General features: G+C 44.3%; 1 protein-coding gene across 1 annotated transcript; it reads right to left on the bottom strand.

Annotated features, from left to right (window-relative positions):
• Positions 1 to 2,804: 2,804 nt before the first annotated feature.
• rhoub (ras homolog family member Ub) lies at positions 2,805 to 8,805 on the bottom strand. Its single transcript, XM_076735339.1, has 3 exons — positions 8,423 to 8,805; positions 6,559 to 6,617; positions 2,805 to 4,926 (listed from the first exon to the last, which is right to left on the bottom strand). The coding sequence occupies exons 1-3, from the start codon at positions 8,637 to 8,639 to the stop codon at positions 4,471 to 4,473; spliced, it is 732 nt and encodes a 243-aa protein (XP_076591454.1). The 5' UTR covers positions 8,640 to 8,805; the 3' UTR covers positions 2,805 to 4,470.
• Between the last annotated feature and the right edge of the window lie 418 nt (positions 8,806 to 9,223).

Raw genomic sequence — 9,223 nt, 5'->3', positions numbered from 1 at the left:
GCTGCTCTTTCATGTGGAGTCAGAGTTCAGTTGTTACCTAAATGATTCTCAGAAGTTATGTAAGGAAGTGGGTTTAAAGGAGTGAAAGGTTCAGTGACCATCAGAGTTTTTACAGCGGACGCAGGCCATAGCTGACTGGGCCACCCATTTCACACCATTATCTCATCCAAGAGTTTCCATCCCCGGAGAGCAGACACAGTACCAGGAACACTTTCAGGGAATTAGAGGGATTTGATGACATAAAGAACAGTTTACAATCCATGATTAGGCACATATTTGGTATGCTGGTTTTATTTTAAGATGGTTCTAATACTTTTCAGACAATCTTGAAGGATTTGTTCAACATTTTAGGAAATATGTTTATTTGCTTTCTTGTCATTGTCGATGAGAAGATCACTCTCATATCTGTTCATTCAGTATGAAGCTGGAAGCAGCAGCCTGTTAGCTTGGCTTAGCATAAAGACTAGAAACAGGGGGAAGCAGCTAGGCTGGCTGTCCCTGAAGGTAACAAAATCTGCCTACAAGTGCATCTGAAGCTCATTAATTAACACGTTATATCTTGTTTGTTTGATCCATATAAAAATCTAGGTGTAAAAATGGCAATTTGTCGTTTTACTGTGATTGTGTGCTGGATGGAGCCAGGCTAGCTGTTTCCCCGAGTTTCCAGTCTGTATGCTAAGCTAAGCTAACTGGCACAAGCTTCATGTTGAATGGACTCATCAATCTTTTCATCTAATTCTTGGCAAGAGAGCGAATGAGTGTGTTTCTGGTTTTTGCACAGAGTTTGGTTGGTAACTAGTCAAAAACTTTCTTTTGTGAGATGGCTTGTTCTTCTGGTATTTGACCTCATGACCTCAGTATTTCCACAATCCTGGCTAGGTCCCTGTTCCCATTAGCAGCTGTAGTTATCCTCTTTAACCTAACAACAGATAATAGAGCTCCACATAGACAGAAACTGGACAGAAAACAATGGAAGCCATCTGATTGAGCCATAAAGGCCATTTAAGTGTTGTTTTCCCCAAAGGCTGTGTGACTCCTCAATTTGTCCTCTGGACTCCACCAAAGAATAGTTTATTTTTATGGATTATAATTTATTCATCCATTTATGTAATTTTTGCTTTGTGAGTAGCATAAAGGGACTGCAACTATTACGTTATACAATCCTGTGTTGCAGAATGGTAAATAAATGAACCGTGTACTTTGTACCTTGCAATAGAGCGAGATCACCACTGAATGATAATATTTTGAGTTCCATAGTCCTGATGTTGGCTCATTGACGTGTTTTATATTTACATATGCGTCCACAGATACCCCACATCTGTTTGCTTAACACTGAGTGCTTCTGTTTTATAAAATAGAGTATTTATTCACCCTTCTACCTCAGGGGCAGTTTTGGTATTTGGATTCAGCAGAGCAGTCTAAATCAGTGGCGAGACATAAACAGTCAAACAATCTCACCGTGAAATCTGAGAGACCTCAGCCTTGGTATCCGTCCTGTCTGTTTGTTCATGATTGACAGCTCAAAATTCCTACCACAGACAGTTACCTTTACTTCTAGCTGGCAGGTAGGTATTAGAGTCAAACACGTAAGAACGCAATGCCAAATCGTAACACGTTTCAGAGGACGCCTGCTTTGCGAACAGAACAATGGAGTTTCCTGCTATAATACTGCTGGAAAGCGGAGCCATCCGGACTATCATAATTGGCCCACTTGGCACCACTCTTACCTTAGTTTCACCCACTCTGAGGCTGGACAACATACTCATCTGCAGTCTGCCAGACGACACAAACTCTCTTTTAGCTGCCTACCCTATCATTAGCGCTTCTAAACAAGTACAAGATACCTAGCTAACTGTCACTCTCTGCCCATTGTTGTATACTGTGGTGCAGACACGCAGCTATGAATAGAAGGAAAAGCCTATTTCAGGCAATTATAATCATCTGATCCTGCATAGTTAGAAGTCATGGTGCCGACAAAACCTCTGAGGCTAAATCTTTGAAGTCACATTTAACTCGTTCCCAACTTTGTAAAAAAATGTTTTACTTAATTTTAGAGACTGTGTCTAAAATTGTTTTACTTATTCACTACTCACTATATAGAACTATATAGAACACTATAAAAACTACTCATTTCATCCAGCAGTTGTTATGTACGTTTGACTTTTGGTTCGATGTTAGCAATGCATGATGATTGCTAGCTCATGATTTGTGGCCATCGGTTGTACACCACTTTCTGTGTTGCATTATGGGATCATTTGAGTCAGCTATACGGGGTATATTTTGTAATAGACAGGGTGACAATAAAAAAGCATGATATATAGTGGACTATATAATGAATATTTTATCTTTAACAAGGACCACAATGAAAATAAATCTCATAATGTCAAATAATCTATAATGTAAATGATTAAGGATATGACCAATGTTGGTTTTATATGCATTGAAGTAAGTTTTCAGGCCTTTGGATTAAACATCATAGTCAGTCTACTAATAGTGCATTTTCCCATAGTTCAATGTGTTTTTTCACTTAAGCCAGGTTAATGTTTCGTAAGGCTGCAAATACACTTTTAGCAATAGCCTACTGACCTAGATTTTGGTTGGAAACCTGGTCACTCTTGGCAAAATTCTTTGAAGTACATGTAAAACACATGAGCTCTCTCAAAGCGCCTATTCACACTCTAATGACGTTGGAGGTCAGAATGCAGGCTTGTAACAAACACTAGCTCCACTCTTATCATCACATGATTTTCTCTACAGCGTGACGGTCCAGATAGCATATCTCCATGGAAGAGTCAACAGTGAAAACTGGTTAAATATTTCACATTTATTTTGTTCCGCTCGTACAGCTCAACAAACTGCTCTGAAACACTCACACTGTTAAGTACCATTTAGAGTTGGACAGCACAGCCAATGACTTGAGTCACTTCCATATGCACGCACAGATTTATCCCGATGACATTACAAACATCATAAATGATTACTATGTAACATACATAATGACATACAATATTTCATACATCTGCTCTGTATTGCTGTTGATCAGTCATTGGCGCAGAAGGTACAGATAAATAGACAGAGCTGAATGGCAGGCTTCTGAAAAATGAGAAGCAAACATAGAATCAGTCTCTTTGATGATTTCACCTCATTTACTGTTATCATTTCAAAAGAGGAGAGAGCTCCAATATGCTGACTGACAAAGACGGATAATTATCTGTTTAAGGCCCTGACTACAATGACAAAGAAAGACCCTGTGATCATCCAAAGCAGTGGGTAGTGCAGGGAACACACAGACCGGCCACTTCGGTTTCAGTGACTCTGAGTAAGCCTACATCTGCATTTACCTGCTCTGGATCTAACTCACACCACTGGTCCAAAGGCCATTGCATGGCAAGACTTTAGTGATGTGTTTAGACTGTGTTTGATAAGTGCAATGTACAGTGGCACCACCCAATTTATTGCTGCAACCTTGTAACAGTAGAGTTCAACTGGCTTTTTTAACACTCAACAACTGAAACTTCTAAAATCTACAGCAGACGTGTGTTATCCAGTACGGGTGGGGTGATCAGCATCCATAGGCATTCGGTGCGCTCTGTTAATGTTTTGTGGCATCAATCTGATGTAGTAGGTGTGCTGGTGAGGAGCTTACAGACCTCTGACGGTGCGACAGCTGTATCAACACTTCAAAATGTGGCACAGACACATGCTGGTGTACACGAGCTTGCAGCTATACAGAACTGGACGGCTGGGCTACAACATGTTCAAACCACAGATTCACAACGCCCCAAAACTCATGGATTTAAACAGAATTTATACTCATTTACATGTGATTGTAATCCAAAAGAGAATGAGTTTACAAAGGTCTGATTTAGGAAACAAGGTGCACCTCATGTTCTGATTTCAGTGAAAAGGATCTATCAGACGTGTTGGGGGCTAAATTACAGTGTAGAACACATCAAATAATACACTTTGTTAAAGACGGGTATCAAATCAGAAACACAGAAGGAGTATACTTTTAGTAGATATCATCGCCGTCTGAGCACCTCGCCTCCAAGTCAGCTCACATTTCCTTTGGACACGTCCAGTACGATATGCAGTCCATGCGCCATAAAACTTTATTAGCTCCATCATTTTTGGTTGAATGCTGGTTACAGTCATATTTAACAGTTCAGACTGGCTCTGAGGAGCAGACAGTGGTTACAGCCTTATGCTCTCTGTCTTTTCAGGCATCAACAACGGGTCAAACTCTGGTCAAACTGAAAATATTCCAGACCTGGAACAACCCTACAGCCCAGGCAGACATACTAAGCCTCTGCTGAGCTATTGCTCCACTGAATTAAAGTCATTCTGGCTGCCACATCTGGGGTCGTCCAGGTGAACGTAAATGCAGTCCTTACGTTCAGCTCAGTCCCTGCCAATAAGTCAGCAGCTCCAGTTTTAGTGTCAGTCACAGGAAGCTTGCCTCCTCCCTCTCTACTGGACGCACACATACTTCTTCCACCAGGACTTGGAGAGCATCTTCATCTTATCGGCTGTGCTGCGGACCTTCCTCTCCCGCCTCGCTCTCCTGTCAGAGTGCCGCAGCCCCACAGCGATGGCCGCATCAAACACCTCCTTCAGATTCTTTTGCGTCAGCGCCGAGCACTCGATGTACGTCACGGCCCCGATTTTTTCCGACAGCGCCCGGGCATCTTCCTCCAGCACCGGCCTCTCCCTCCGCCTCGCCAGCTCGATCAGCACTTTGACGTCCTGCCGTAGGTCGCACTGTGTGCCCACGAGGAGGATGGGCGTGAGAGGGCAGCGGCGGCGGATTTCGGGAACCCACTTCTCCCAGACGTTCTGAAAGGAGGCGGGGCTGACCACGCTGAAGCAGAGCAGCAAGGCGTCAGTCCGGCTGTAGCAGAAGTGGCGGAGTTTGTCAAACTCATCCTGATGAGACAGAAACACAAATGCGGTGATTTATAAATATCAAGCAAAATCTAAATGGTGTTTATGTTCTTCTAATATACAGTATACACAAGCCCTGCCCCTTCATTTATATCATCCACAGTAAATCTCTTAAATTAACACTTTGGAGTCACACAGCTTTGACTAACAAGGGCCTCCCACACCCTTGAGTACACAGATTAAGGTTGGCAGAAACCTGACACAAACCTCTCCTTCTTTCTCTTAACCCTCCGCTTTCCAGCACAGATTTCCTAAACAAGGCTCCACTTCATCTCCTTCTGATTTTAAAACTCTCCAGAAGCAATCTGTCATTTACGCATGTGGATTTGAAGCTAAACAAACACAACAGACACTTATCAACTCGTGAGTTTCTCCACGCAGGCTTTGGCTGTACTTTGCGATCTGATGACGTAGGTCCATCTGCAGAATATACAGACATCAATATCTCTAAGTGAGGAGCAACTGTGTTTATCGGCTTTGGCGGCAGCTGTTATCGTTTTTCTCCAGACCGTTTCTTTCTTTCTGTATCAACTCTCTCCATCTCACGCACTCTCTACCTCCCTCTCTCTGTCATCTCCTTTTTTTTTTGGCACACCCCAGCCTGTTTCTGGCACAGGCTCCCCTCTTATGAAATTGCATTAGTACAGTAAGTGTGTGCCGACTTTTATCTACCCGTATTCGCCCGAGCTTGTCTGCGTGATGTGTGTGTGCGGTTTTAACACTGTGTGCCGCTTGCAACATGCTGTGAGGTTTTACACGTATTAGGGGCTTGTTCAAATGCCTCGTTCCACTTTACAGCCAAGTTGTCTTTGATTCTGTGTAGAACTGGCAGCGCCCTCGCAGCGTTTGTGAATGTCAAATATGCTGCTCCCAGGGCAGGGTTTTATTGAGCAGGATTATGAAACAGGCACACATGCTCCGGGGAAAATAAAAACACTCTTTCACAACCTGTTCCTTCCAACATTGCCCTACAGCACCCACATAATAATGAGTCAATAACTTTTGCGAGCTCCCTGTGCCACCCATGTCCTTGACAGCATCGAGACAGGGTGGAATATTTTTCAGGATTTTTACATCATTACCTCCAGTCTAACCTGCAGACTTTTCCCTCTCTTTCAGCACCCTGTCACTGCATCCTATGCTATGGAGCAATGTTATTATCATTGCAGATGAAGACTGACAGCAGAGCCCAGGAATTTTGCCAATTCTATACAGATGAGCTACCTGAAATAGCAGGCAAGAGGCCTACATGAAGAATGAACAGCAGACAGTGAAGGCACCATGGGTAGACTACAAAAAAAACAGCAAGTCTCTATCTCATGAATGAGATCAGTACACTTAATTGATTATTTGTTTAATCTGTTAAATGCCAAAAAATAGTGAAAATGACCCTCAAAAAGTCCCAGAGGTCAAGGTGCCGTGGTCACAAAAGTCACCAGGCTTCATCCTCTGGGAGCCATGAATGTCGACAGACCAACCACCCGACACTGCCACCCCCTGAGCCCCTATGGCAGGAAAGGTCGAGAAGCATGCAGGGTATACACTGTGATCTGTGTATCCATCCATGGCGCCAAATGGTAGAGCAGTATGTGTTTGCGTGTGAGTAAAACTCACCTGTCCCGCGGTGTCGCACAACTGCAGTCTAACCGGGTTTCCATCCACCTGAACCACAGCTGTGGACACAGAAACAGACAGAGTACATAAGTCACAGCTGTCAACTTTGCTTTAAGCCTGTGTGCGCTATAAAGCCCCCACCTGACACTTCAGAACACACACACACACACACACACACACACACACACACACACACACACACACAAGCATCCAGCAGAATATTCTGTGGCATAAACAAAAGCCTGGCAGTTGAAAACACAAAGACCCCCTGCTCAGCTCTTCCAGCTCACAGACGGCCCGCGTTGTCTCGCCCACCCACCCTGCCAGTTACTGTTAGGACCATAACACTTTACTGTCGCTCGGACCTCTCTGTGAGCTTTGTTCTCTATTGCGTTTTGACAGAGGCCATTCCAAGGTTGTCGAGTAGGGGGGGTTAAAAACAGAGCAGATTTTGTTTGTTCAGTGACTCTCTTCCAGATTGGGAAAGTGGATGAGTCATCTTGCAGTGAGTTCCATTATGGGGCCATTTATTCTTTTCAGGAGAGTGAGCACAATGCAGAGCAGCAGGCACATGGAAACATTTACAATGCGTCTGGAGTGTGTGGTCGGTCATACCACCTGATCAAAGAGTTTGCTGCAGCTATTCAAGTAGTAGGACAGGCATCGCAGCGGTCTGCTTTAACAAAAGCAAGGAGAAAGAGCGGGAGGAGAGAATGCGCTGCCATTGTGGAATCATTTCCTAATCCCTGACATATGATACTCCTTTGATTTTCGGCACCAAAACTCCCTCTTATCGTCCCCTCTCCCAGCCTCCTGCTCCCCTGGGTCTCTGACACCTGTGGCATTGCGTAACGGCTCAGAAGTCAGCTTTCAAGAGGACGCTCTTGATTCCAGGCACCGAGAAGTGACATCACCATTAAGGGCCCCAACTGCACAATCACTCTCTGTCAGGCCGGGGCGAAAGACAATCTCTGCCTCTGAGCCACTGCAACAGATGTGCCCATTCCAGTATAGAGGAGAGGGCTCGAGGGTCAAGGCTGACAACAATAGGCAGAGTTGTGCAATCCAAAACCCCTTAACCAGAGACGCTCTGTTCTGTGTGGGAGGCTCGATCCAGTGTGACGGTGGTGGGTTTTTTGTTTTATGGGCCTTGTGTTGGCCAAGTTGTTAGTTTTACTGCTCATCAGTGTGATGTCAGAAAATAATTGCTTAATTCTAATTAAGCAGTCACGATAACAGCTGATAGATTAGGGTTTTCAGAGTTTCTAAAGAAGAGCAAAGGAGGGACTGAAGATGTGATCATGAAGCAAAGGTGATCAACAGGTCACAGGTGTATTTTTACATGCCAACACTGATCAGTTTAAAACAAGTTCCCCTCCTGAAGGATTTTGTTCTCTCTGCCTATTTAGCTGTAAACAAAGCTTGCTGGGACTAGTGAGACAGTTTGGAAAGTGGAACCGTGCCAAATGGAAACCGGGCCACATCAGGGAGGACAACTCATGTGCATTAACACAGATGGAAAACAGATAATCGGAAACACAAACACATCTATCACAACCATGAGATAACATCTCAGGACAGGCAAAGTTGAAGAGGAGTTCGGTGGAAACTAGTGAGATAAAGTCATTCACCAGAGTTTATCCCAATTTGATCATAGGCTCCAATCTCAACACAATAATTTGCACTTGACTTAAAATTATAAATCATCTTTGTGAATCCAAAAGGGTTTGTGAGAACTCCTGATCTAGAAAAATGAGGGTTGATATTCTCTCTATCTACAAATATTTCCTTCTTTTGGATTATGAAAACTACAAACTGTACAGATCTAAATAATCTCAAATAGTAATATACTTCTTTTGCTAACCTGAGAAGTCATCAAACGCAGTAGGGACGTATTTAGTTGGGTAGCCATTCGTCGTATAGCTGACCACCAGGCTGGTTTTGCCCACCGCTCCGTCTCCGAGCAGGATGCACTTCAGCAGCCGCTCCTGCGCCTGCCCTTGCCGGGCGGAGACTGGATTGTGTGGGGGCACCGGAGGAGCCATGGTCCGTCCGTAATCCATGGTGACTGGAGGTGACATTCAACAGGCCAGCACTTCACCGCGCTCTCCCTGACGTGCAGATGAAGGATCCACCATGAGAACAAGCTTCTTCTCTCCACTACAAGTTTTCCAAACGCTTATAATCGCGAGCGGGACTCGTGCGTAAAGCGTCTCCTCCTGTCCTGCGCGGTGCCAAATCCAGTGTGGCAGATCACCAGCAGGGCTGCAGGATTCAACTCTGCAGTTTACAATGCGAGGGCGGGTCTGAGGCGTTATACCCTCACATTGATTTGACTAATCCCACCCACTTCACCGCCCAACAGCGGAGGTCTGAACTGACACAGGTAGACGAGGTCTGAACCATAACATTTTATTATTTTAGAAATAAAGCATCAAGAGGTTTAAACTCTCTGGGCTCTTTGGGGAAATTAGAACAGAACAGAAAAGACCCCACCATAAATTATTTTTATACATCTACAACAGTTCACACAGTGTAACTAGCTGCGTCTTCTTCTATGGTCAGATAACTGTGGAGCTGCCCTGAGCTCACTGTTTATGACCCTGTCCAGGCAAGTCCAGACTTGTCCTCACCAGTGAGAGGAGGACAACCTTGATGTCCAATT

This window comes from Chaetodon auriga, chromosome 7 (genome assembly GCF_051107435.1).
Source record: "Chaetodon auriga isolate fChaAug3 chromosome 7, fChaAug3.hap1, whole genome shotgun sequence".
In the NCBI taxonomy this organism is placed as follows: domain Eukaryota; kingdom Metazoa; phylum Chordata; class Actinopteri; order Chaetodontiformes; family Chaetodontidae; genus Chaetodon; species Chaetodon auriga.
This window is presented reverse-complemented; position numbering and strand designations above follow the sequence as displayed.